General features: G+C 45.8%; 1 protein-coding gene across 1 annotated transcript in view; it reads left to right on the forward strand.

The window, feature by feature from the left end:
• Positions 1-22,897, forward strand: part of LOC109869084 (AMP deaminase 2) — a 71,755-nt gene that overhangs the window by 48,169 nt on the left and 689 nt on the right. Inside the window, exons 5-17 of the mRNA XM_031804316.1 lie at positions 927-1,038; positions 1,278-1,464; positions 2,906-3,053; positions 3,310-3,399; positions 3,760-3,889; positions 4,265-4,459; positions 7,574-7,705; positions 16,088-16,251; positions 16,560-16,686; positions 17,420-17,583; positions 18,999-19,119; positions 19,419-19,592; positions 21,816-21,926. Coding sequence (XP_031660176.1) covers positions 927-1,038; positions 1,278-1,464; positions 2,906-3,053; positions 3,310-3,399; positions 3,760-3,889; positions 4,265-4,459; positions 7,574-7,705; positions 16,088-16,251; positions 16,560-16,686; positions 17,420-17,583; positions 18,999-19,119; positions 19,419-19,592; positions 21,816-21,926 — 1,855 coding nt within the window. The remainder of the gene's footprint in view (positions 1-926; positions 1,039-1,277; positions 1,465-2,905; positions 3,054-3,309; positions 3,400-3,759; positions 3,890-4,264; positions 4,460-7,573; positions 7,706-16,087; positions 16,252-16,559; positions 16,687-17,419; positions 17,584-18,998; positions 19,120-19,418; positions 19,593-21,815; positions 21,927-22,897) is intronic.

Below are 22,897 nucleotides of genomic sequence, written 5' to 3' on the forward strand. Positions count from 1 at the left end.
AACAGTAAGGAGACTCACATTAGCCCTGCTAGCTACTTACCTAGAGTGAGTACAGTAAGGGGACTCTCATTAGCTCCTCTAGCTACTGACCTAGAGTGAGAACAGTAAGGAGACTCACATTAGCTCTGCTAGCTACTGACCTAGAGTGAGAACAGTAAGGAGACTCACATTAGCCCTGCTAGCTACTTACCTAGAGTGAGAACAGTAAGGAGACTCACATTAGCTCTGCTAGCTACTGACCTAGAGTGAGAACAGTAAGGAGACTCACATTAGCTCTGCTAGCTACTGACCTAGAGTGAGAACAGTAAGGAGACTCACATTAGCTCTGCTAGCTACTTACCTAGAGTGAGAACAGTAAGGAGACTCACATTAGCTCTGCTAGCTACTGACCTAGAGTGAGAACAGTAAGGAGACTCACATTAGCTCCCTAAGCTTATATCTATTGGTTTTCGCTAAGTGGGCTAGCACAGTCTCGTGGCATGCAGAAGACCTTGGGTTTAAATCCTGGTTGGTCACATCTCTCTTAAACTCAGCAGGCTACCACGGTCTATACATAGTTTCAATTCCCTCTTTATAATATAATAATAGTAATTATTAAGTTTCAAGTTTTATTAGTCGTATGTACAGGATACAGATGGGATACACCTTCCAATGAAACGCTTACTTGCAGATTCCGTCTGGACAATGAAACGCTTACTTGCAGATTCCGTCTGGACAATGAAACGCTTACTTGCAGATTCCGTCTGGACAATGAAACGCTTACTTGCAGATTCCGTCTGGACAATGAAACGCTTACTTGCAGATTCCGTCTGGACAATGAAACAACAATAAGAAACAATAAAAGATAAGAACAGGAAACATCAAATAAAGTAGCTCAGTAGAATAGAACAAACGTTATAGAATTAAACATTGTTATGGTGTGTTAGATACCTGAAGGAGCAGAGCCAGGCATTCATGGACCTGTATCCCAAGGAGATGGAGCGGGAAGGAGAGAAGGAGTATCAGCGGGTCTCCATCTCTGGAGAGGAGAAATGTGGGGTAGGTCACAGAAATATCCCCCAAACAGCCATTACCGCTTTCACCACGATCAACACCTTGACTTTTTATTCAGTAAGGTTCCCTGGCTTTGATTAATGATATCGAATACAGGTCTTGTGTAAAAACTTTCCGACATGTTACATGTTTCTTCGAAGCGGATTCCTCTCCGGAAGTAGGAGGCTAGAAGTAGGACTGGCAGAACTAACTTGTGCCCTCTCTCCCCGCCCCCTTCTCTCCAGGTTCCCTTCACAGACCTGCTGGATGCTGCTAAGTGTGTAGTGAAGGCCTTGTTCATCAGGGAGAAGTACATCGGCCTGTCCATGCAGAGCTTCTGTCGAACCACAGCCAGCTACCTGGAGGAGCTCAGTGACAGACCTCTAGATATGGGTATCTATGAGGAGATACCTGAGACTTCTGTTACTGCAGGTAGAGTACACAGACATACATAAATACCTACCTACCTACATACATACCTACCTACTTACATACCTACCTACATACCTACCTACCTACCTACCTACCTACATACATACCTACCTACATACCTATCTACCTACATACATACCTACCTACATACATACCTACCTACATACATACGTACACACCTACCTACCTACATACTTACATAAATACATACATACATACCTACCTACCTACCTACCTACCTACCTACCTACCTACCTACATACATCCAGAATGCATCACATCCAGCCTGATTGGGAGTCCCATAGGATGGCAAACAATTGGCCTAGCATCGTCTGGGTTTGGCCGGGGTAGGCCTTCATTGTAAACAAGAATTTGTTCTTAAAAACCTCTTAAGGATCCGCCCCTTCTTTTCAATTATCCCCTAAAATGACATACCCAAATCTAACTGCCTGTAGCTCAGGCCCTGCAGCAAGGATATGCATATTCTTAATACCATTTGAAAGGAAACACTTTGAAGTTTGTGGAAATGTGAAAATACTGTAGGAGAATATAACACATTAGATCTGGTAAAAGATGATACAAAGAAAAATACATGCGTTTTTTGTTGGAATTTTGAATCATCATTGAAATGCAAGAGAAAGACCATAATGAATTATTCTAGCCCAGGCGCAATTTACACTTTGGCCACTAGATGGCAGCAGTACATGTGCAATTTGCAATTGCATATCTATACAAAATGTTGTATCAAGACTGCCCAAATGTGCCTAATTGTTTTATTCATACATTTTTAAGTTCATAATTGTGCACTCTCCTCAAACAATAGCATGGTGTTCCTTCACTGTAATAGCTACTGTGAATTGGACAGTGCAGTTAGATTAACAAAAAATGTAGCTTTCTGCCCATATCAAACATGTCTATGTGCTGGGAAATGTTCCTGTTACTTGCAACGTCTTGCTAATCACTTTAGCGCACATTTGCTCAACCGTCAAGAGGGTGGGACACCGATCTGTAGAGATCCTTAAGAGGTTTTAACTGACTTGCCTAGTTAAATGAAGGTAAAAAAATAATAATACCTACCTACCTACATGCATACACTCACAGGTGGTAGGTAAAGCAAGCCAGCTACAGATGAAGAGGTGGTTTCACATGTGCTATCCCCCATCTGCCTCCTGCTAGAACAGACTATCACTCAGTGTAGGAGAATTTTCATCACTGAAATTCAGCGTGAAAATAAATCTTTAGTTTGGCTCTGTGCATTCCAGTTCCATCCCAAATGTTTGGGTATATAGAATGTCTGTGTCTGAGGGACACAAACTTTAGTAACGTTCTATTTGATTCTATTCTATTTGATTCTATTCTATTTGATTCTATTCTATTTGATTCTATTCTATTTGATTCTATTCTATTTGATTCTATTCTATTGTACTATCTTCTATTCTAGACTTAGACCAGACGGTCCATCCTCCTGTCTCCGCCACACACCCCTATGAAAACCAGGACCCTGCCTGTATGCCTCCTGATATAGGCTACGGCTGCAAGATGGTAAACGGTGTCGTCCACATCTACACAAAGAAGGACAGCATGGACACGTGAGACGCATCAATTAACTCTCAACATATCATAGTGTTAGACCTGTTATAGCACCTTGTAAAGGCCCTTGTAAATACACCTATTGGCTTTAGATGAATTTTTACCGTGGTTATAAACATGCCAATGCCTAGCAACCGTACATCGTAGGTTGTTATGAGTTCATCATTATGAAAATAATATTTGTGACAGTGCCTTTTAGTTTGCCGGCTGTATGCTATCGAGACGGTGTTAAAGGCCTGTGTACTGCCATGTCAGGTCTACAGAGTTGGAGCTGCCCTACCCAGACCTATCGGAGTACATCGCTGATATGAACGTCATGACGGCCCTCATCATCAACGGACCTGTGTGAGTTAACGTACCTCTGATGGTATACATGTGGTAGTGTTGATTCAATCCGTAGCGCTGAAGACTTGCGCTGCAGCGTGACAGATATTTAAAGGCAATGTTCCCGCATTAGCAGAGACTGCATTTACGGTAGACACGGCATATGTCGGCTCAATTGCAAGTTAACTTTCAATTTAAATCGTGCTACAGATTGAACCAAACCTAAGGTTTCTGTAATGGCCATTCTGTCAAGAAACACATTTTCTCCAGATACAAAACATCATGATGACAGAACCGTCTGTCAGTTACTCCTGACGGTGTGCTCTCTGTTATCAGTGGACCAACTGACATTGTGTCCGTGTTCACTTCCTGCCTTCACAGGAAGTCGTTCTGTTACCGTCGCTTACAGTACCTGAGTTCTAAGTTCCAGATGCACATCCTGCTGAATGAGATGAAGGAACTGGCAGCTCAGAAGAAAGTTCCTCACAGAGATTTCTATAACATACGCAAGGTGAGTCCTCAATTAGTGTGTTGGAGAGGACCAGCGAGAGCTATACTGTCCTCTACTGTCTATACCGCTACGCAGAATCAGTGATCTACATATCATCTTGCACCCTAAATAACTGCTCATTATGTGACCAAGATTTTCAAATGTGCACAGATGCATGCTCAGGCCGATGCCCTCGAAATGTTGCGTATTTCTTGAGCCTCATGACAGAGGTTCGGTCTGACGCTAGGCCGTCATCGTAAATAAGAATTTGTTCTTAACTGACTTGCCTAGTTAAATAAAATACATACATAGAATATTCTATCTTCATTTTGATTGATAAAGTGCCACATAACAGCTTCATCTGTGTCTGTGTCTGGTTCCTTGTTGCACACCCAGGTGGACACCCACATCCACGCCTCGTCCTGTATGAACCAGAAACACCTGCTGAGGTTCATCAAGAGGGCCATGAAGAAGTATCCAGGGGAGATCGTCCATGTGGAGAGAGGCAAGGGACAGACGCTCATGGAGGTGTTCCAAACCATGAACCTCACAGCCTTCGACCTGAGTGTGGATACACTGGACATGCACGCTGTGAGTAGTGCTGGAGAAGGGAAGGGAGAGGGAGAGGGGGAGGGAGAGGGGGAGGGAGAAGGAGAGGGGGAGGGAGAAGGAGAGGGTGAGGGTGAGGGTGAAGGAGAGGGTGAGGGTGAAGGAGAGGGGGAGGGAGAAGGCGAGGGAGAGGGAGAAGGAGAGGGGGAGGGAGAAGGAGAAGGGGAGGGAGAAGGAGAGGGGGAGGGAGAAGGAGAGGGTGAGGGTGAGGGAGAAGGTGAGGGTGAAGGAGAGGGGGAGGGAGAAGGAGAGGGTGAGGGAGAAGGAGAGGGAGAAGGAGAGGGGGAGGGAGAAGGCGAGGGAGAGGGAGAAGGAGAGGGGGAGGGAGAAGGCGAGGGGTAGGGAGAAGGAGAGGGGGAGGGAGAAGGAGAGGGTGAGGGTGAGGGTGAAGGAGAGGGTGAGGGTGAAGGAGAGGGGGAGGGAGAAGGAGAGGGGGAGGGAGAAGGAGAGGGGGAGGGAGAAGGAGAGGGTGAGGGTGAGGGTGAAGGAGAGGGTGAGGGTGAAGGAGAGGGGGAGGGAGAAGGAGAGGGGGAGGGAGAAGGAGAGGGGGAGGGAGAAGGAGAGGGTGAGGGTGAGGGTGAAGGAGAGGGGGAGGGAGAAGGCGAGGGAGAGGGAGAAGGAGAGGGGGAGGGAGAAGGCGAGGGAGAGGGAGAAGGAGAGGGGGAGGGAGAAGGAGAAGGAGAGGGTGAGGGTGAAGGAGAGGGTGAGGGTGAAGGAGAGGGGGAGGGAGAAGGAGAGGGGGAGGGAGAAGGAGAGGGTGAGGGTGAGGGTGAAGGAGAGGGTGAGGGTGAAGGAGAGGGGGAGGGAGAAGGAGAGGGGGAGGGAGAAGGAGAGGGGGAGGGAGAAGGAGAGGGTGAGGGTGAGGGTGAAGGAGAGGGTGAGGGTGAGGGTGAAGGAGAGGGGGAGGGAGAAGGAGAGGGGGAGGGAGAAGGAGAGGGTGAGGGTGAGGGTGAAGGAGAGGGTGAGGGTGAAGGAGAGGGGGAGGGAGAAGGCGAGGGAGAGGGAGAAGGAGAAGGAGAGGGAGAAGGAGAGGGGGAGGGAGAAGGAGAGGGGGAGGGAGAAGGAGAGGGTGAGGGTGAAGGAGAGGGTGAGGGTGAAGGAGAGGGGGAGGGAGAAGGCGAGGGAGAGGGTGAGGGTGAGGGTGAAGGAGAGGGTGAGGGTGAGGGTGAAGGAGAGGGAGAGGGTGAGGGTGAAGGAAAGGGTGAGGGTGAAGGAAAGGGAGAGGGTGAAGGAAAGGGAGAGGGTGAAGGAGAGGGTGAAGGTGAAGGTGAAGGAGAGGGAGAAGGAAAAGGAGAAGAAGGGGAAGGAGAAGGAGAGGGAGAGGAAGAAGGTCAGAATGAATTAAATATTCTTATTAAATACTTTTTGCTTTACAGAGTTGAATGTGCTGAAAACAAAATCACACAAAAATGATCAATGGAAATCAAATTTATCAACCCATGGAGGTCTGGATTTGGAGTCACACTCAAAATTAAAGTGGAAATCCACACTACAGGCTGATCCAACTTTGATGTAATGTCCTTAAAACAAGTCAAAATTAGGCTCAGTAGTGTGTGTGGCCTCCATGTGCCTGTATGACCTCCCTACAACGCCTGGGCATGCTCCTGATGAGGTGACGGATGGTCTCCTGAGGGATCTCCTCCCAGACCTGGACTAAAGCATCTGTCAACTCCTGGACAGTCTGTGGTGCAACGTGGCATTGGTGGATGGAGCGAGACATAATGTCCCAGATGTGCTCAATTGGATTCAGGTCTGGGGAACGGGCGGGCCAGTCCATAGCATCAATGCCTTCCTCTTGCAGGAACTGCTGACACACTCTAGCCACATGAGGTCTAGCATTGTCTTGCATTAGGAGGAACCCAGGAGGAACCCAGGGCCACCAGCATATGGTCTCACAAGGGGTCTGAGGATCTCATCTCGGTACCAAATGGCAGTCAGGCTACCTCTGGCAAGCACATGGAGGGCTGTGCGGCCCCCCAAAGAAATGCCACCCCACACCATGACTGACCCACAGCCAAACCGGTCATGCTGGAGGATGTTGGAGGCAGCAGAACGTTCTCCACGGCGTCTCCAGACTGTCACGTCTGTCACATGTGCTCAGTGTGAACCTGCTTTCATCTGTGAAGAGCACAGGGCGCCAGTGGCGAATTTGCTAATCTTGGTGTTCTCTGGCAAATGCCAAACGTCCTGTACGGTTTTGGGCTGTAAGCACAACCCCCACCTGTGGACGTCGGGCCCTCATACCACCCTCATGGAGTCTTGTTTCTGACAATTTGAGCAGACACATGCACATTTGTGGCCTGCTGGACGTCATTTTGTAGGGCTCTGGCAGTGCTCCTCCTGCTCCTCCTTGCACAAAGGTGGAGGTAGCGGTCCTGCTGCTGGGTTGTTGCCCTCCTACGGCCTCCTCCACGTCTCCTGATGTACTGGCCTGTCTCCTGGTAGCGCCTCCATGCTCTGGACACTACGCTGACAGACACAGCAAACCTTCTTGCCACAGCTCGCATTGATGTGCCATCCTGGATGAGCTGCACTACCTGAGCCACTTGTGTGGGTTGTAGACTCCGTCTCATGCTACCACTAGAGTGAAAGCACCACCAGCATTCAAAAGTGACCAAAACATCAGCCAGGAAGCATAGGAACTGAGAAGTGGTCTGTGGTCCCCACCTGCAGAACCACTCCTTTATTGGGGGTGTCTTGCTAATTGCCTATAATTTCCACCTGTTGTCTATTCCATTTGCACAACAGCATGTGAAATGTATTGTCAATCAGTGTTGCTTCCTAAGTGGACAGTTTGATTTCACAGAAGTGTGATTGACTTGGAGTTACATTGTGTTGTTTAAGTGTTCCCTTTATTTATTTTTTTGAGCAGTGTATATTGGTTGTGGTTCCTGTATTAAGAGAGGAAACATAGAGGAGACAGGAAAGTCAATGAAGAGATCTTAGGAAAAGGATGGATTAACAGTCGTTCAATTATTTAGCTTTGTTTTGATTGACAATTGTACTTTAAAGACAGATGACTCTCTGATGTGACAGCTTGGCAGCGACATCAAAGAGTGAGACATTGACTGAGAACTGTCCCCTTTCTCCTCACAGGACCGTAACACTTTCCATCGCTTTGACAAGTTCAACGCCAAATACAACCCCATCGGCGAGTCCATCCTGAGAGAGATCTTCATCAAGACAGACAACCACTTAGAAGGGAAATACTTCGGACACATCATCAAGGTATAATCAGCATACTGTACATGCCCTCTACCTTAACCTAGTAAACAATAGTTCCGTCACAATTCTCAACCCTTTCTCCTCTTGTGTAAACTTTCAAATTGGAGGGAGTTTCCACAAGAGAAAGAGTGTTCAAATCATAAGAAGAGTAGAGAATCGCGGTGGAACCAAAAACAGTATAAAGGGCAGTGTGGAGTGCGATTGAGATTGTGTCATCTGTGGATCTGTTGGGGCAGTATGCTAATTGGAGTGAGTCTGGGGTGTCCGGGAGGATGCTGTTGATGTGAGCCATGACCAGCCTTTCAAAGCACTTCATGGCTACCGTCGCCACGGGGCCGTAATAATTTAGGCAGGTTACCTTTGCTTCCTTGGGCACAGGGACTATGGTGGTCTGCTTGAAACATGTAGGTATTACAGACTCAGTCAAGGGAGAGGTTGAAAATGTCAGTGAAGAAACTTGACAATTGGTCCGCGCATGCTTTGAGTACACGTTCTGGTAATACATCTGGCCCAGCGGCTTCATGAATGTTGACCTGTTTAAAGGTTTTGTTCACATCGTCTACCGAGACCGTTATCACACAGTCATCCAGAACAGCTGGTGCTCTCGTGCATGCTTCAGTGTTGCTTGCCTCGAAGTGAGCATAAAATATTTTTATCTCGTCTGGTAGGCTCGCTTCACTGGGCAGCTCGCGTCTGGGTTTCCCTTTGTAGTCGTTAAATAGTTTTCAAACCCTGCCACATCCGACGAGCGTCAGAGCCGGTGTAGTAGGATTCAATCTTAATCCTGCATTGACGCTTTGCTTGTTTGATGGTTCGTCAGAGGGCATAGCTAGATTTCTTATAGGCGTCCGGATTAGTCTCCCGCTCCTTGAAAGTGGCAGCTCTAGCTTTTAACTCGATGCGGACTGAGGTGGTGTATTCCTCCTCTTCTCCAAGGTGGCATAGCAGTTCAGACGTCTTTTGTCCTCGTCTTGTCGTGTCCTGTATATATATATATTTACAACTTTTTCACATACATTTTATTTTTATTTTCCATCAACTCATCTTCAAAACACTCTCCTGCAACCCGCCTCACCAATGTATATTTATAAAAAAGTATTATTTACCTCAGATCTGTAATCCTCCAAGAAGCTAGCCAGAAGCTAATCCAGAAGCTAGTTGGCTCCTTTACTGGCAAGTCGTTGGTGTTCAGCTAACCACGGTTTGTGGTCATCGGCTATCCTTTGGCTCGAAAGTCTATCGCCAGTTCTGTACGGCGCAGCGCGGCTCGGAGCGGAGCATACCGGACCAATTTTTCTCTCCATGTCCCTGGATTTCGACTGCTCTCTGGACATTCATGCCCGGATCTCACAGCTAGCTAGCTGCTATCCGTGTGACTATCGGCCTTCGTCGATTCCGGAGCAAACATCAATTGTTCCGGAGCTAGCAAGCTCCGTCAATCACTCCTGAGTTCCATCAATCGCACCTGGGCTGCAGTCGCCTATCCGGACCCGTTTTGCTGCCTTCGCGGAGCCCCACCGGGCCTTCACAACTGGACTGCCGACGTTATCTACCCGAAGGAGTTATTTGGCTGGCTCCTCCGTCGCGACGTTACCTGAACGCCCTTCTGCGGCCTGCTAACCGTTAGCTGTCTTACCGGCTGCTATCTGAATAGACAATCGGACAATTTTTATTTTTATTTTTTTTATTTTATTTTTATTATTATTATGTTTTCTTCTTGGGCCTCTATAACTATATCTATTGTTTTTATTTTTGTTGTTGTTGTGTGATTTGGATTGATCCCCTCTACCACACGGAACCCCACTAATCTACTGACGGAGCGCAGGAGGTGGCTAACAACAGACCTCCATCCTATGCTAGCTTGCTACCGATGCCCTGGCTAGCTGTCTAAATCACCAACCAACCTCTCCACTCACCGGACCCTTTTGATCACTCGACTAAGCATGCCTCTCCTTAATGTCAATATGTCTTGTCCATTTCTGTTCTGGTTAGTGTTTATTGGCTTATTTCACTGTAGAGCCTCTAGTCCTGCTCACTATACCTTATCCAACCTATTAGTTCCACCACCCACACATGCAATGACATCTCCTGGTTTCAACGATGTTTCTAGAGACAATATCTCTCTCTTCATCACTCAATACCTAGGTTTACCTCCACTGTATTCACATCCTACCATACATTTGTCTGTACATTATACCTTGATGCTATTTTATCGCCCCCAGAAACCTCCTTTTACTCTATGTTCCAGACGTTCTAGACGACCAATTCTCATAGCTTTTAGCCGTACCCTTATTCTACTCCTCCTATGTTCCTCTGGCGATGTAGAGGTGAATCCAGGCCCTGCAGTGCCTAGCTCCACTCCTATTCCCCAGGCGCTCTCTTTTGACGACTTCTGTAACCGTAATAGCCTTGGTTTCATGCATGTTAACATTAGAAGCCTCCTCCCTAAGTTTGTTCTATTCACTGCTTTAGCACACTCTGCCAACCCGGATGTTCTAGCTGTGTCTGAATCCTGGCTTAGGAAGACCACCAAAAACTCTGACATTTTAATTCCAAACTACAACATTTTCAGACAAGATAGAACTGCCAAAGGGGGCGGTGTTGCAATCTACTGCAAAGATAGCCTGCAGAGTTCTGTCCTACTATCCAGGTCTGTACCCAAACAATTTGAACTTCTACTTTTAAAAATCCACCTCTCTAAAAACAAGTCTCTCACCGTTGCCGCCTGCTATAGACCACCCTCTGCCCCCAGCTGTGCTCTGGACACCATATGTGAACTGATTGCCCCCCATCTATCTTCAGAGTTCGTGCTGCTAGGCGACCTAAACTGGAACATGCTTAACACCCCAGCCATCCTACAATCTAAACTTGATGCCATCAATCTCACACAAATAATCAATGAACCTACCAGGTACCTCCCCAAAACCTTAAACACGGGCACCCTCATAGATATCATCCTAACCAACTTCCCCTCTAAATACACCTCTGCTGTCTTCAACCAAGATCTCAGCGATCACTGCCTCATTGCCTGCATCCGTAATGGGTCAGCGGTCAAACGACCTCCACTCATCACTGTAAAACGCTCCCTGAAACACTTCTGCGAGCAGGCCTTTCTAATCGACCTGGCCGGGGTATCCTGGAAGGATATTGATCTCATCCCGTCAGTAGAGGATGCCTGGATATTTTTAAAAAATGCCTTCCTAACCATCTTAAATAAACATGCCCCATTTAAGAAATTTAGAACCAGGAACAGATATAGCCCTTGGTTCTCCCCAGACCTGACTGCCCTTAACCAACACAAAAACATCCTATGGCGTTCTGCATTAGCATCGAACAGCCCCCGTGATATGCAGCTGTTCAGGGAAGCTAGAAATCATTATACACAGGCAGTTAGAAAAGCCAAGGCTAGCTTTTTCAAGCAGAAATTTGCTTCCTGCAACACTAACTCAAAAAAGTTCTGGGACACTGTAAAGTCCATGGAGAATAAGAACACCTCCTCCCAGCTGCCCACTGCACTGAAGATAGGAAACACTGTCACCACTGATAAATCCACCATAATTGAGAATTTCAATAAGCATTTTTCTACGGCTGGCCATGCTTTCCACCTGGCTACTCCTACCCCGGACAACAGCACTGCACCCCCAACAGCAACTCGCCCAAGCCTTCCCCATTTCTCCTTCTCCCAAATCCATTCAGCTGATGTTCTGAAAGAGCTGCAAAATCTGGACCCCTACAAATCAGCCGGGCTAGACAATCTGGACCCTTTCTTTCTAAAATTATCTGCCGAAATTGTTGCCACCCCTATTACTAGCCTGTTCAACCTCTCTTTCGTGTCGTCTGAGATTCCCAAAGATTGGAAAGCAGCTGCGGTCATCCCCCTCTTCAAAGGGGGGGACACTCTTGACCCAAACTGCTACAGACCTATATCTATCCTACCGTGCCTTTCTAAGGTCTTCGAAAGCCAAGTCAACAAACAGATTACCGACCATTTCGAATCTCACCATACCTTCTCTGCTATGCAATCCGGTTTCAGAGCTGGTCATGGGTGCACCTCAGCCACGCTCAAGGTCCTAAACGATATCTTAACCGCCATCGATAAGAAACATTACTGTGCAGCCGTATTCATTGATCTGGCCAAGGCTTTCGACTCTGTCAATCACCATATCCTCATCGGCAGACTCGACAGCCTTGGTTTCTCAAATGATTGCCTCGCCTGGTTCACCAACTACTTCTCTGATAGAGTTCAGTGTGTCAAATCGGAGGGTCTGCTGTCCGGACCTCTGGCAGTCTCTATGGGGGTGCCACAGGGTTCAATTCTTGGACCGACTCTCTTCTCTGTATACATCAATGAGGTCGCTCTTGCTGCTGGTGAGTCCCTGATCCACCTCTACGCAGACGACACCATTCTGTATACTTCCGGCCCTTCTTTGGACACTGTGTTAACAACCCTCCAGGCAAGCTTCAATGCCATACAACTCTCCTTCCGTGGCCTCCAATTGCTCTTAAATACAAGTAAAACTAAATGCATGCTCTTCAACCGATCGCTACCTGCACCTACCCGCCTGTCCAACATCACTACTCTGGACGGCTCTGACTTAGAATACGTGGACAACTACAAATACTTAGGTGTCTGGTTAGACTGTAAACTCTCCTTCCAGACCCATATCAAACATCTCCAATCCAAAGTTAAATCTAGAATTGGCTTCCTATTTCGCAACAAAGCATCCTTCACTCATGCTGCCAAACATACCCTTGTAAAACTGACCATCCTACCAATCCTCGACTTTGGCGATGTCATTTACAAAATAGCCTCCAATACCCTACTCAACAAATTGGATGCAGTCTATCACAGTGCAATCCGTTTTATCACCAAAGCCCCATATACTACCCACCATTGCGACCTGTACGCTCTCGTTGGCTGGCCCTCGCTTCATACTCGTCGCCAAACCCACTGGCTCCATGTCATCTACAAGACCCTGCTAGGTAAAGTCCCCCCTTATCTCAGCTCGCTGGTCACCATAGCATCTCCCACCTGTAGCACACGCTCCAGCAGGTATATCTCTCTAGTCACCCCCAAAACCAATTCTTTCTTTGGCCGCCTCTCCTTCCAGTTCTCTGCTGCCAATGACTGGAACGAACTACAAAAATCTCTGAAACTGGAAACACTTATCTCCCTCACTAGCTTTAAGCACCAACTGTCAGAGCAGCTCACAGATTACTGCACCTGTACATAGCCCACCTATAATTTAGCCCAAACAACTACCTCTTTCCCAACTGTATTTAATTTTTATTTATTTATTTATTTTGCTCCTTTGCACCCCATTATTTTTTTATTTCTACTTTGCACATTTTTCCATTGCAAAACTACCATTCCAGTATTTTACTTGCTATATTGTATTTACTTTGCCATCATGGCCTTTTTTGCCTTTACCTCCCTTCTCACCTCATTTGCTCACATTGTATATAGACTTGTTTATACTGCATTATTGACTGTATGTTTGTTTTTACTCCATGTGTAACTCTGTGTCGTTTTATCTGTCGAACTGCTTTGCTTTATCTTGGCCAGGTCGCAATTGTAAATGAGAACTTGTTCTCAACTTGCCTACCTGGTTAAATAAAGGTGTTCTCAACTTGCCTACCTGGTTAAATAAAGGTGTTCTCAACTTGCCTACCTGGTTAAATAAAGGTGTTCTCAACTTGCCTACCTGGTTAAATAAAGGTGTTCTCAACTTGCCTACCTGGTTAAATAAAGGTAAAATAAATAAATAAAAATAAAAAAAATCCAAAATGCCATTGGATGAATCCCGGGACATATTCCAGTCTGTGCTAGAATTTTTTTCCCCCTGGTTGCGCGTGAAATGCTGGTAGAAATTTGGTAAAACTGATTTAAGTTTGCCTGCATTAAAGTCCCCGGCCACTAGGAGTTATGCTTCTGAGCATTTTCTTCTTTGCTGATGGCCTTATAGAGTTGGTTGAGAGCGGTCTTAGTGTCAGCTTCGCTATGTGGTGGTAAATAGACAGCTACGAATAATACAGATGAAAACTCTCTTGGTAGATTGTGTGGTCAACAGCTTATCATAAGGTACTCTACCTCAGGCGAGCAATACCTCGAGACTTCTTTAATATTAGACACCAGCTGTTATTGACAAAAAGACACTCATCCCTCGTCTTACCGGAGGTAGCGTCTCTGTTCTGCCGGAAAATCCCGCTAGCACTACATTGTCTGTTTCTTCGTTCAGCCACGTCTCGGTGAAACATAAGATGTTACAGTTTTTAATGTCCCGTTGGTAGGATAATCTTAATAGTAGGTCATCAATTTTATTTTCCAATGATTGTAAGTTAGCAAGGAGAATGAAGACATTAGTAGTTTACTCGCTCGCCTACAGATTCTCAGAAGGATCCCCGATGTGCGTCCCCTTTTCCCGCGTCTTTTCTTCACGCAAAAGGCGTGGACCTTATGGGGCGGCAGGTATCCTAGTGGTTCAAGCGTCTGGCCAGTAACTCAAAGGTTGCTGGATCGAATCCCTGAGCTGACAAGGTAAAAATATGTCGTTCTGCCCCTAAACAAGGCAGTTAATCCACTGTTCACCAGTAGGCCGTCTTTTTAAATAAGAATTTGTTCTTAACTGACTTGCCTAGTTAAATAAAGGTTCAATGTAAAAGGAAATAATCTGGGCCTGTTCCAGTGAAAGCAGGATATCCTTCTCGTCAGACTCGTTAAAGGAAAACGTTTCTTCCAGTGAGTAGTTCACCTTCATTTCAGTCATAAGATACAGTATTAGCAACATTATGTACACAAGTAAAAAATAATTTACACAAAAAATAACAAAATTGCACAATTGGTTAGGAGAACGTAAAACGTCAGCCATATTCTTCAGGCGCAATCTCCGCCATCTCAGGGAACCAGACATATATAGGGAAGGTAATGACAGAGGTGATTGAGTCCAGGTGAGTCCAATAATCGCTGATTCGCGTGACAGAGGGGGGAAGTCAGGTGTGCCTAATGATGATGGCAGGAGTGTGCAATGCTGGGGAGCCTGGCGCCTATGGGGAGCCTATTGCCTTCCTTGTGTGTTGGAGGGGGACTGGGAAAGTGGGAGGGGACTGGGAAAGTGGGAGGGGACTGGGAAAGTGGGAGGGGACTGGGAAAAGGAGAGGTGAAAAGAGGCAAGGAGGGGAAGAGAGAGTTGGAAAGAAATTCATCGAAGGCAGATGTTGGGAGTTTGAACTCGACCAGTACGAAGAGCAGTGAGTCATCGTCAGGAAATGAGTTTATCCAGGTGTAAAGCTCATTGATTAACTCTCCAAGGGCACCTGGTGGGTGATAGATGAAAACAATGTTAATCTTGAGTGGACAAGTGTTTGTGACAGAATGGAATTTCAATGATGGACAGCAAAATTAGAGAATCTGAAAATAATTAGGTAAGATACTGAGAGAGTGGTGTCGGAGCATTCCTTCTCTTTCCCTTCTCGAACAACTCTGCAAAACCGTCTTTGTTTCGGGCGAAGGTCTTAGTTTTGACAACGAGAGCGCCGTTGACCCTGATTACCAAAACAACAACAGTCATAATTTACCCTGTCCCTTAATGTCTGGTTGATGTGTCAACAATCATCTGCAAGTTATGAGCAGTCAGCAGTTAACACAAGTAGGCTGCTGGGAAGACAGACAGCGCTTAAAGTAGATGGACCTAGCTAGCAAAGAGACAGTACTAGACCACAACTGATAAAGACAACAAATTATACTTAAAACTCCTGGAGATATCAGGAGTCCTTGGTAGTAATGTTGTATTGTAGTAATGTTGTATTGTAGTAATGCTGTATTGTAGTAATGCTGTATTGTAGTAATGCTGTTTTGTAGTAATGCTGTATTGTAGTAATGTTGTATTGTAGTAATGCTGTATTGTAGTAATGCTGTATTGTAGTAATGCTGTATTGTAGTACTGCTGTATTGTATTTTGTATTGTAGTAATGCTGTTTTGAAGTAAGGCTGTATTGTAGTCCTGCTGTATTGTAGTCATCTTGTATTGTTGTCCTGTTGTATTGTAGTCATGTTGTATTGTAGTCATGTTGTATTGTAGTCATGTTGTATTGTAGTCATGTTGTATTGTAGTCCTGCTGTATTGTAGTAATGCTGTTTTGAAGTAAGGCTGTATTGTAGTCCTGCTGTATTGTAGTCCTGCTGTATTGTAGTCCTGCTGTATTGTAGTCATGCTGTATTGTAGTCCTGTTGTATTGTAGTCATCTTGTATTGTAGTCATCTTGTATTGTAGTCCTGTTGTATTGTAGTCATGTTGTATTGTATTTTATGTTGTATTTTAGTAGTAATGTTCTATACTCGTTTTTAGTGCCCCCTGCTGACTATTGTATGCCTCTGCACCCTGTCAGGAGGTGATGGCTGACCTGGAGGAGAGTAAATACCAGAACGTGGAGCTGCGTCTGTCCATCTACGGCCGACAGAGGGACGAATGGGACAAGCTGGCCCAGTGGGCCGTCAAACACCAAGTCTACTCTAACAACGTACGCTGGCTGTTGCAGGTGCCACGACTCTTGTGAGTACCACCAAAGCCTCTTACAACATTATATACCATCTCTGTTACTACTACTTTCATCCAATTCAACAATTGACTGGTGTTCCCACTTCTTCCACACTGTTCTGAATGAAACAACATATTTTCATGTTTGTAATTGACAGAGGTTAGAGTGCTTCAGTCCTTCCACACAGCTATAGTCAAGCCAGCTGCCAGATAACATTGAATTACTGTGAAAGTACCTAATTATTGTTACTGAACCGTGATTCTTTTTAATTTGACCTGAAAACCCAATACAAATCTGAAAAAAAGGTGATCTCTCTCCACAGTGATGTGTACCACACAAAGAAGCAGCTGTCTAACTTCCAAGAGCTGCTGGAGAACATCTTCATGCCTCTGTTCGAGGTCACCATCGACCCCACCAATCACCGTGAGCTGCACCTCTTCCTACAGCACGTGAGTAAACAACCGTTGGTTTAGTGGGTTCAGAGAAACTTGTGTTTTGGATCGGTTTATTACGGCCTTTGTCTAGCAGTAAGCTAACGTAGCAGGTTTTTAAAGAAATGCCCTGAGCGGCGTTATCTTACTGGTCCTGACGGAGGAGGGGAAAAAAACTGTGTGTGGGGGAGGTTGTCTTCTGCAATGTTCAACCAATCCAGTTCATGTGGGGGAGGAGTTAAGATGGAGTGCCGCCTTGTTAACGTTCAAAAGAGGAAGTGACATCACAGGCTCTCATTCCATTTCCCCTGAAATGTATTTTACTAGGCAAGTCAGTTAAGAACAAATTCTTTATTTCAATGACGGCCTAGGAACAGTGGGTTAACTGCCTTGTTCAGGGGGAGAATGACAGATTTGTACCTTGTCAGCTCGGGGATTTGAACTTTCAACCTTTCAGTTACTAGTCCAACGCTCTAACCACTAGGCTACCCTGCCGCAGAAAAAGCTGGAACTTCTGGTTGTTTTCTGCTCCACAGAGGGTAGTCGAGCAGAAAACCTCTCTGAGACACTGGCCGTGTTTGAGAACATCAAATTCCGACAGATCTACACATCACAATATCCGTCAGTCAGCTCAGTCTGTCATCAGCGACTGACCTAAACTGATGCTCTCAAACACGACCACTGATCATGAAGATGATAACGTCGACAATGATAATTACGATGACGATGTTGTGTGTGTGTGTGTGTTCAGGTGGTGGGCTTCGACAGTGTCGACGATGAGTCTAAACCAGAGCATCACTGCTTCAACATGGAGAGTCCTCTGCCAGCCAACTGGACTGAGGAAGACAACCCTCCTTATGCCTACTACCTGTACTATATGTACGCTAACATGACCGTGCTCAACCACCTGCGCAGGTAGGAGACTACATGACAACGCAGCACTGTACCATTTACACTGATTCTAGCATTATCACTGTAAACACCTGGCTATATGTGGGAATGGTAGCTAGGACTCTCCATCAGGGCTCTCCAAACCTGTTCCTGTTGGTTTTCATTCCAACCCTGTTGCTGTAGGTTTTCATTCCAACCCTGTTCCTGGAGGTTTTCATTACAACCCTGTTCCTGGAGGTTGAGTCTAACCGTGTTCCTGTAAGGTTTTCAGTCCAACACTAATCCAGCACACCTGACTCTAATAATTAGCCCTGGTGTGAACCTACAGGAGGGTAGCTCTCCAGGAACAGGGTTGGAGAGCCCTGGTGTGAACCTACAGGAGGGTAGCTCTCCAGGAACAGGGTTGGAGAGCCCTGGTGTGAACCTACAGGAGGGTAGCTCTCCAGGAACAGGGTAGGAGAGCCTTGGTGTGAACCTACAGGAGGGTAGCTCTCCAGGAACAGGGTTGGAGAGCCCTGGTGTGAACCTACAGGAGGGTAGCTCTCCAGGAACAGGGTTGGAGAGCCTTGGTGTGAACCTACAGGAGGGTAGCTCTCCAGGAACAGGGTTGGAGAGCCTTGGTGTGAACCTACAGGAGGGTAGCTCTCCAGGAACAGGGTTGAAGAGCCCTGGTGTGAACCTACAGGAGGGTAGCTCTCCAGGAACAGGGTTGGAGAGCCCTGGTGTGAACCTACAGGAGGGTAGCTCTCCAGGAACAGGGTTGGAGAGCCCTGGTGTGAACCTACAGGAGGGTAGCTCTCCAGGAACAGGGTTGGAGAGCCCTGAGCTACTGTAGATACTTGCCACTAAAAGTCATAAGCAACACTTCTTAGTTCACATTTCAGTGAGGGTCATGACCCTATACAGACGTACCAATAGATAATGGAGACAGGAAACCCACCGACAATACTGTCACTTATCATAACAGAACAGTGCAAGATGCAACATAAACTCAATATGACCTGGCTTTGACCTCTATGTTATGTAGCTGTGTTATACAGTGTTGCTAAGGTATTATAACCACCTTATCTCTTTTGCTGTCTGAGTAGTTGTGTTGTATATGGTTTGAGTCTCATCCCCACCGTACCTCTATGATTGTGTGTACAAATAAAATCACATGTATTTATATAGCCCTTCGTACATCAGCTGATATCTCAAAGTGCTGTACAGAAACCCAGCCTAAAACCCCAAACAGCAAGCAATGCAGGTGTAGAAGCACGGTGGCTAGGAAAAACTCCCTAGAAAGGCCGGAACCTAGGAAGAAATGTAGAGAGGAACCAGGCTATGAGGGGTGGCCAGTCCTCTTCTGGCTGTGCCAGGTGGAGATTCTCTCTCTCTCTCTCTCTCTCTCTCTCTATCTATCTATCTATCAATGAACCAGCTCTCTGTTTGTGTCCTAGGCAGAGAGGTTTCAACACCCTTGTGCTGCGTCCTCACTGTGGGGAGGCGGGGCCTATCCATCACCTGGTGTCAGGTTTCATGCTGTCAGAAAACATCTCCCACGGACTACTGCTTAGGAAGGTATTGCTGCTCCTTTGAATCCCACGAGCAACACGCACACGCACACGCACACGCACACTTGTCAGCCGCCACAATCTCTCTATTTCCCACACTCCAATGGGGACAAGGCCTCGGTCAACTACAGTACGAGCTTGTGACCATCTGGTGCCCTTCAAACATGGTGGCTACTGTAAATGTTCCAAAGCATATGGTTCATGGGTTGGTTGTTCTTTTCTATCAACAACGTTTCCATGGGGACAACGGCCCCACAACAAGAACACATAGTGTATCACCATGTCTTTCCCCCTGTCCCCCCCCAGGCCCCTGTGCTGCAGTACCTGTACTACCTGGCTCAGATCGGTATCGCCATGTCTCCTCTCAGCAACAACAGCCTGTTCCTCAGCTACCACCGTAACCCTCTGCCTGAATATCTGTCCAGAGGACTCATGGTCTCACTGTCCACTGACGATCCTCTGCAGTTCCACTTCACTAAGGTTGGTGAACCCCAACTGTGTATACAAATAAACGCTATGAATACCGGTATGCAAATATATGCTATATTACATGTCTATGATGCCATGTCACTAGCTAGAAATATTTCCATCCAATTGGCAACTGATTTTCATGAAAATATTCATAAAAAATCTACATAAAGAAAATATGCGCATTTTCCCACCGGCGGAGGTGTTTCAAACAATGTACTTATTCTCTTATTCTCTTCAGTACCGAATAAAAATATATGTTCAATAATGTTTCCATCGCATTTTCATCTCTACTGATTTAGTTTTGTTACACAAAAAAAAACTGGTGTTAAATAACAAACGTTCCTACACTGGTCTTGGTGGCTGAGCTCCAGACAACAGCTCTCAGATACAGGGCGGGTAGGTTAGGCTACATGATGACATTATTATGGATAAGAGAGAGAATATTTGTATTTGTCAAAATGGCAGCCAAGCATCAATCATCATGTCATCAGAATAAGAACCGCAATATTTATTGGAAAGGAGCATCATCTGTATTTGTGCAAAAACCATGTTCTGGAGGGTAGATAAGTAGCTGTGGAGAATAGACCATGTTATGATGGGTAGATAAGTAGCTGTGGAGAATAGACCATGTTCTGGAGGGTAGATAAGTAGCTGTGGAGAATAGACCATGTTATGATGGGTAGATAAGTAGCTGTGGAGAATAGACCATGTTCTGATGGGTAGATAAGTAGCTGTGGAGAATAGACCATGTTCTGGAGGGTAGTTTTTTTTTAACCTTTATTTAACTAGGCAAGTCAGTTAAGAACAAATTCTTATTTTCAATGACGGCCTAGGAACAGTGGGTTAACTGCCTGTTCAGGGGCAGAACGACAGATTTGTACCTTGTCAGCTCGGGGGTTTGAACTTGCAACCTTCCGGTGACTAGTCCAACGCTCTAACCACTAGGCTACGCTGCCGCCCCAGATAAGTAGCTGTGGAGAATAGACCATGTTCTGATGGGTAGATAAGTAGCTGTGGAGAATAGACCATGTTCTGATGGGTAGATAAGTAGCTGTGGAGAATAGATTGTGTTCTGGAGGGTAGATAAGTAGCTGTGGAGATTAGACCGTGTTCTGGAGGGTAGATAAGTAGCTGTGGAGAATAGACCATGTTCTGGAGGGTAGATAAGTAGCTGTGGAGAATAGACCATGTTCTGGAGGGTAGATACGTAGCTGTGGAGAATAGACCATGTACTGATGGGTAGATAAGTAGCTGTGGAGAATAGACCATGTTCTGGAGGGTAGATAAGTAGCTGTGGAGAATAGACCATGTTCTGATGGGTAGATAAGTAGCCGTGGAGAATAGACCGTGATCTGATTGGTAGATAAGTAGCTGTGGAGAATAGACCATGTTCTGATGGGTAGATAAGTAGCTGTGGAGAATAGACCATGTTCTGATGAGTAGATAAGTAGCTATGGAGAATAGACCATGTTCTGATGGGTGGATAAGTAGCTGTGGAGAATAGATTGTGTTCTGGAGGGTAGATAAGTAGCTGTGGAGAATAGACCATGTTCTGGAGGGTAGATAAGTAGCTGTGGAGAATAGACCATGTTCTGATGAGTAGATAAGTAGCTGTGGAGAATAGACCATGTTCTGATGAGCAGATAAGTAGCTGTGGAGAATAGACCATGTTCTGATGAGTAGATAAGAGGCTGTGGAGAATAGACCATGTTCTGGTGAGTAGATAAGTAGCTGTGGAAAATAGACCATGTTCTGGAGGGTAGATAAGTAGCTGTGGAGAATAGACCATGTTCTGGAGGGTAGATAAGTAGCTGTGGAAAATAGACCATGTTCTGATGAGTAGATAAGTAGCTGTGGAGAATAGACCATGTTCTGATGAGCAGATAAGTAGCTGTGGAGAATAGACCATGTTCTGATGAGTAGATAAGTAGCTGTGGAGAATAGACCATGTTCTGATGAGTAGATAAGTAGCTGTGGAAAATAGACCGTGTTCTGATGGGTAGGTTAGTGGCTGTGGAGAATAGACCATATTCTAAGAGAGAATAAATAAATAAGTATGTGGAAGTGAACAGACTGTACATATTCATGATTCCAAGCTTGGGGCCCCTAATGCTGGGGCCCTCCTATCCCTGACTCCAAGAGCTGGGTGTTCTGGGCCTTCCTCAGGCTGAATGTCATTATCAGGATGGAATGTATGACATATTACTGTTACTGTACGCTGTCCCGTTCCAGGAGCCTCTGATGGAGGAGTACAGCATCGCTGCTCAGGTGTGGAAGCTCAGCTCCTGTGACATGTGTGAGCTGGCCAGGAACAGTGTTCTGATGAGCGGTTTCTCTCATAAGGTACTACTTTTATCATTAACCACTGCATTATCAAGTTTCTACATTATTTACTTGAGCATCTATTCCCTACTACATTATTTACCTACTGTTAGCCTGTTCCTACTGTTAGCCTGTTCCTACTGTTAGCCTGTTTCTACTATTAGCCTGTTCCTACTGTTAGCCTGTTCATACTGTTAGCCTGTTCCTACTGTTAGCCTGTTCCTACTGTTAGCCTGTTCCTACTGTTAGCCTGTTTCTACTGTTAGCCTGTTTCTACTATTAGCCTGTTCCTACTGTTAGCCTGTTTCTACTGTTAGCCTGTTCCTACTGTTAGCCTGTTTCTACTATTAGCCTGTTCCTACTGTTAGCCTGTTCCTACTGTTAGCCTGTTCCTACTGTTAGCCTGTTCCTACTGTTAGCCTGTTCCTACTGTTAGCCTGTTTCTACTGTTAGCCTGTTTCTACTGTTAGCCTGTTTCTACTGTTAGCCTGTTCCTACTGTTAGCCTGTTCCTACTGTTAGCCTGTTCCTACTGTTAGCCTGTTCCTACTGTTAGCCTGTTTCTACTGTTAGCCTGTTCCTACTGTTAGCCTGTTCCTACTGTTAGCCTGTTTCTACTATTAGCCTGTTCCTACTGTTAGCCTGTTCCTACTGTTAGCCTGTTCCTACTGTTAGCCTGTTCCTACTGTTAGCCTGTTCCTACTGTTAGCCTGTTCCTACTGTTATCCTGTTCCTACTATTAGCCTGTTCCTACTGTTATCCTGTTCCTACTGTTAGCCTGTTCCTACTGTTAGCCTGTTCCTACTGTTAGCCTGTTCCTACTGTTAGCCTGTTCCTACTGTTAGCCTGTTCCCTACTGTTAGCCTGTTCCTACTGTTAGCCTGTTCCTACTGTTAGCCTGTTTCTACTGTTAGCCTGTTCCTACTGTTAGCCTGTTCCTACTGTGAGTCTGTTTCTACTGTTATCCTGTTTCTACTGTTATCCTGTTCCTAC

The sequence above is a fragment of the Oncorhynchus kisutch genome, linkage group LG24, assembly GCF_002021735.2.
Source record: "Oncorhynchus kisutch isolate 150728-3 linkage group LG24, Okis_V2, whole genome shotgun sequence".
In the NCBI taxonomy this organism is placed as follows: domain Eukaryota; kingdom Metazoa; phylum Chordata; class Actinopteri; order Salmoniformes; family Salmonidae; genus Oncorhynchus; species Oncorhynchus kisutch.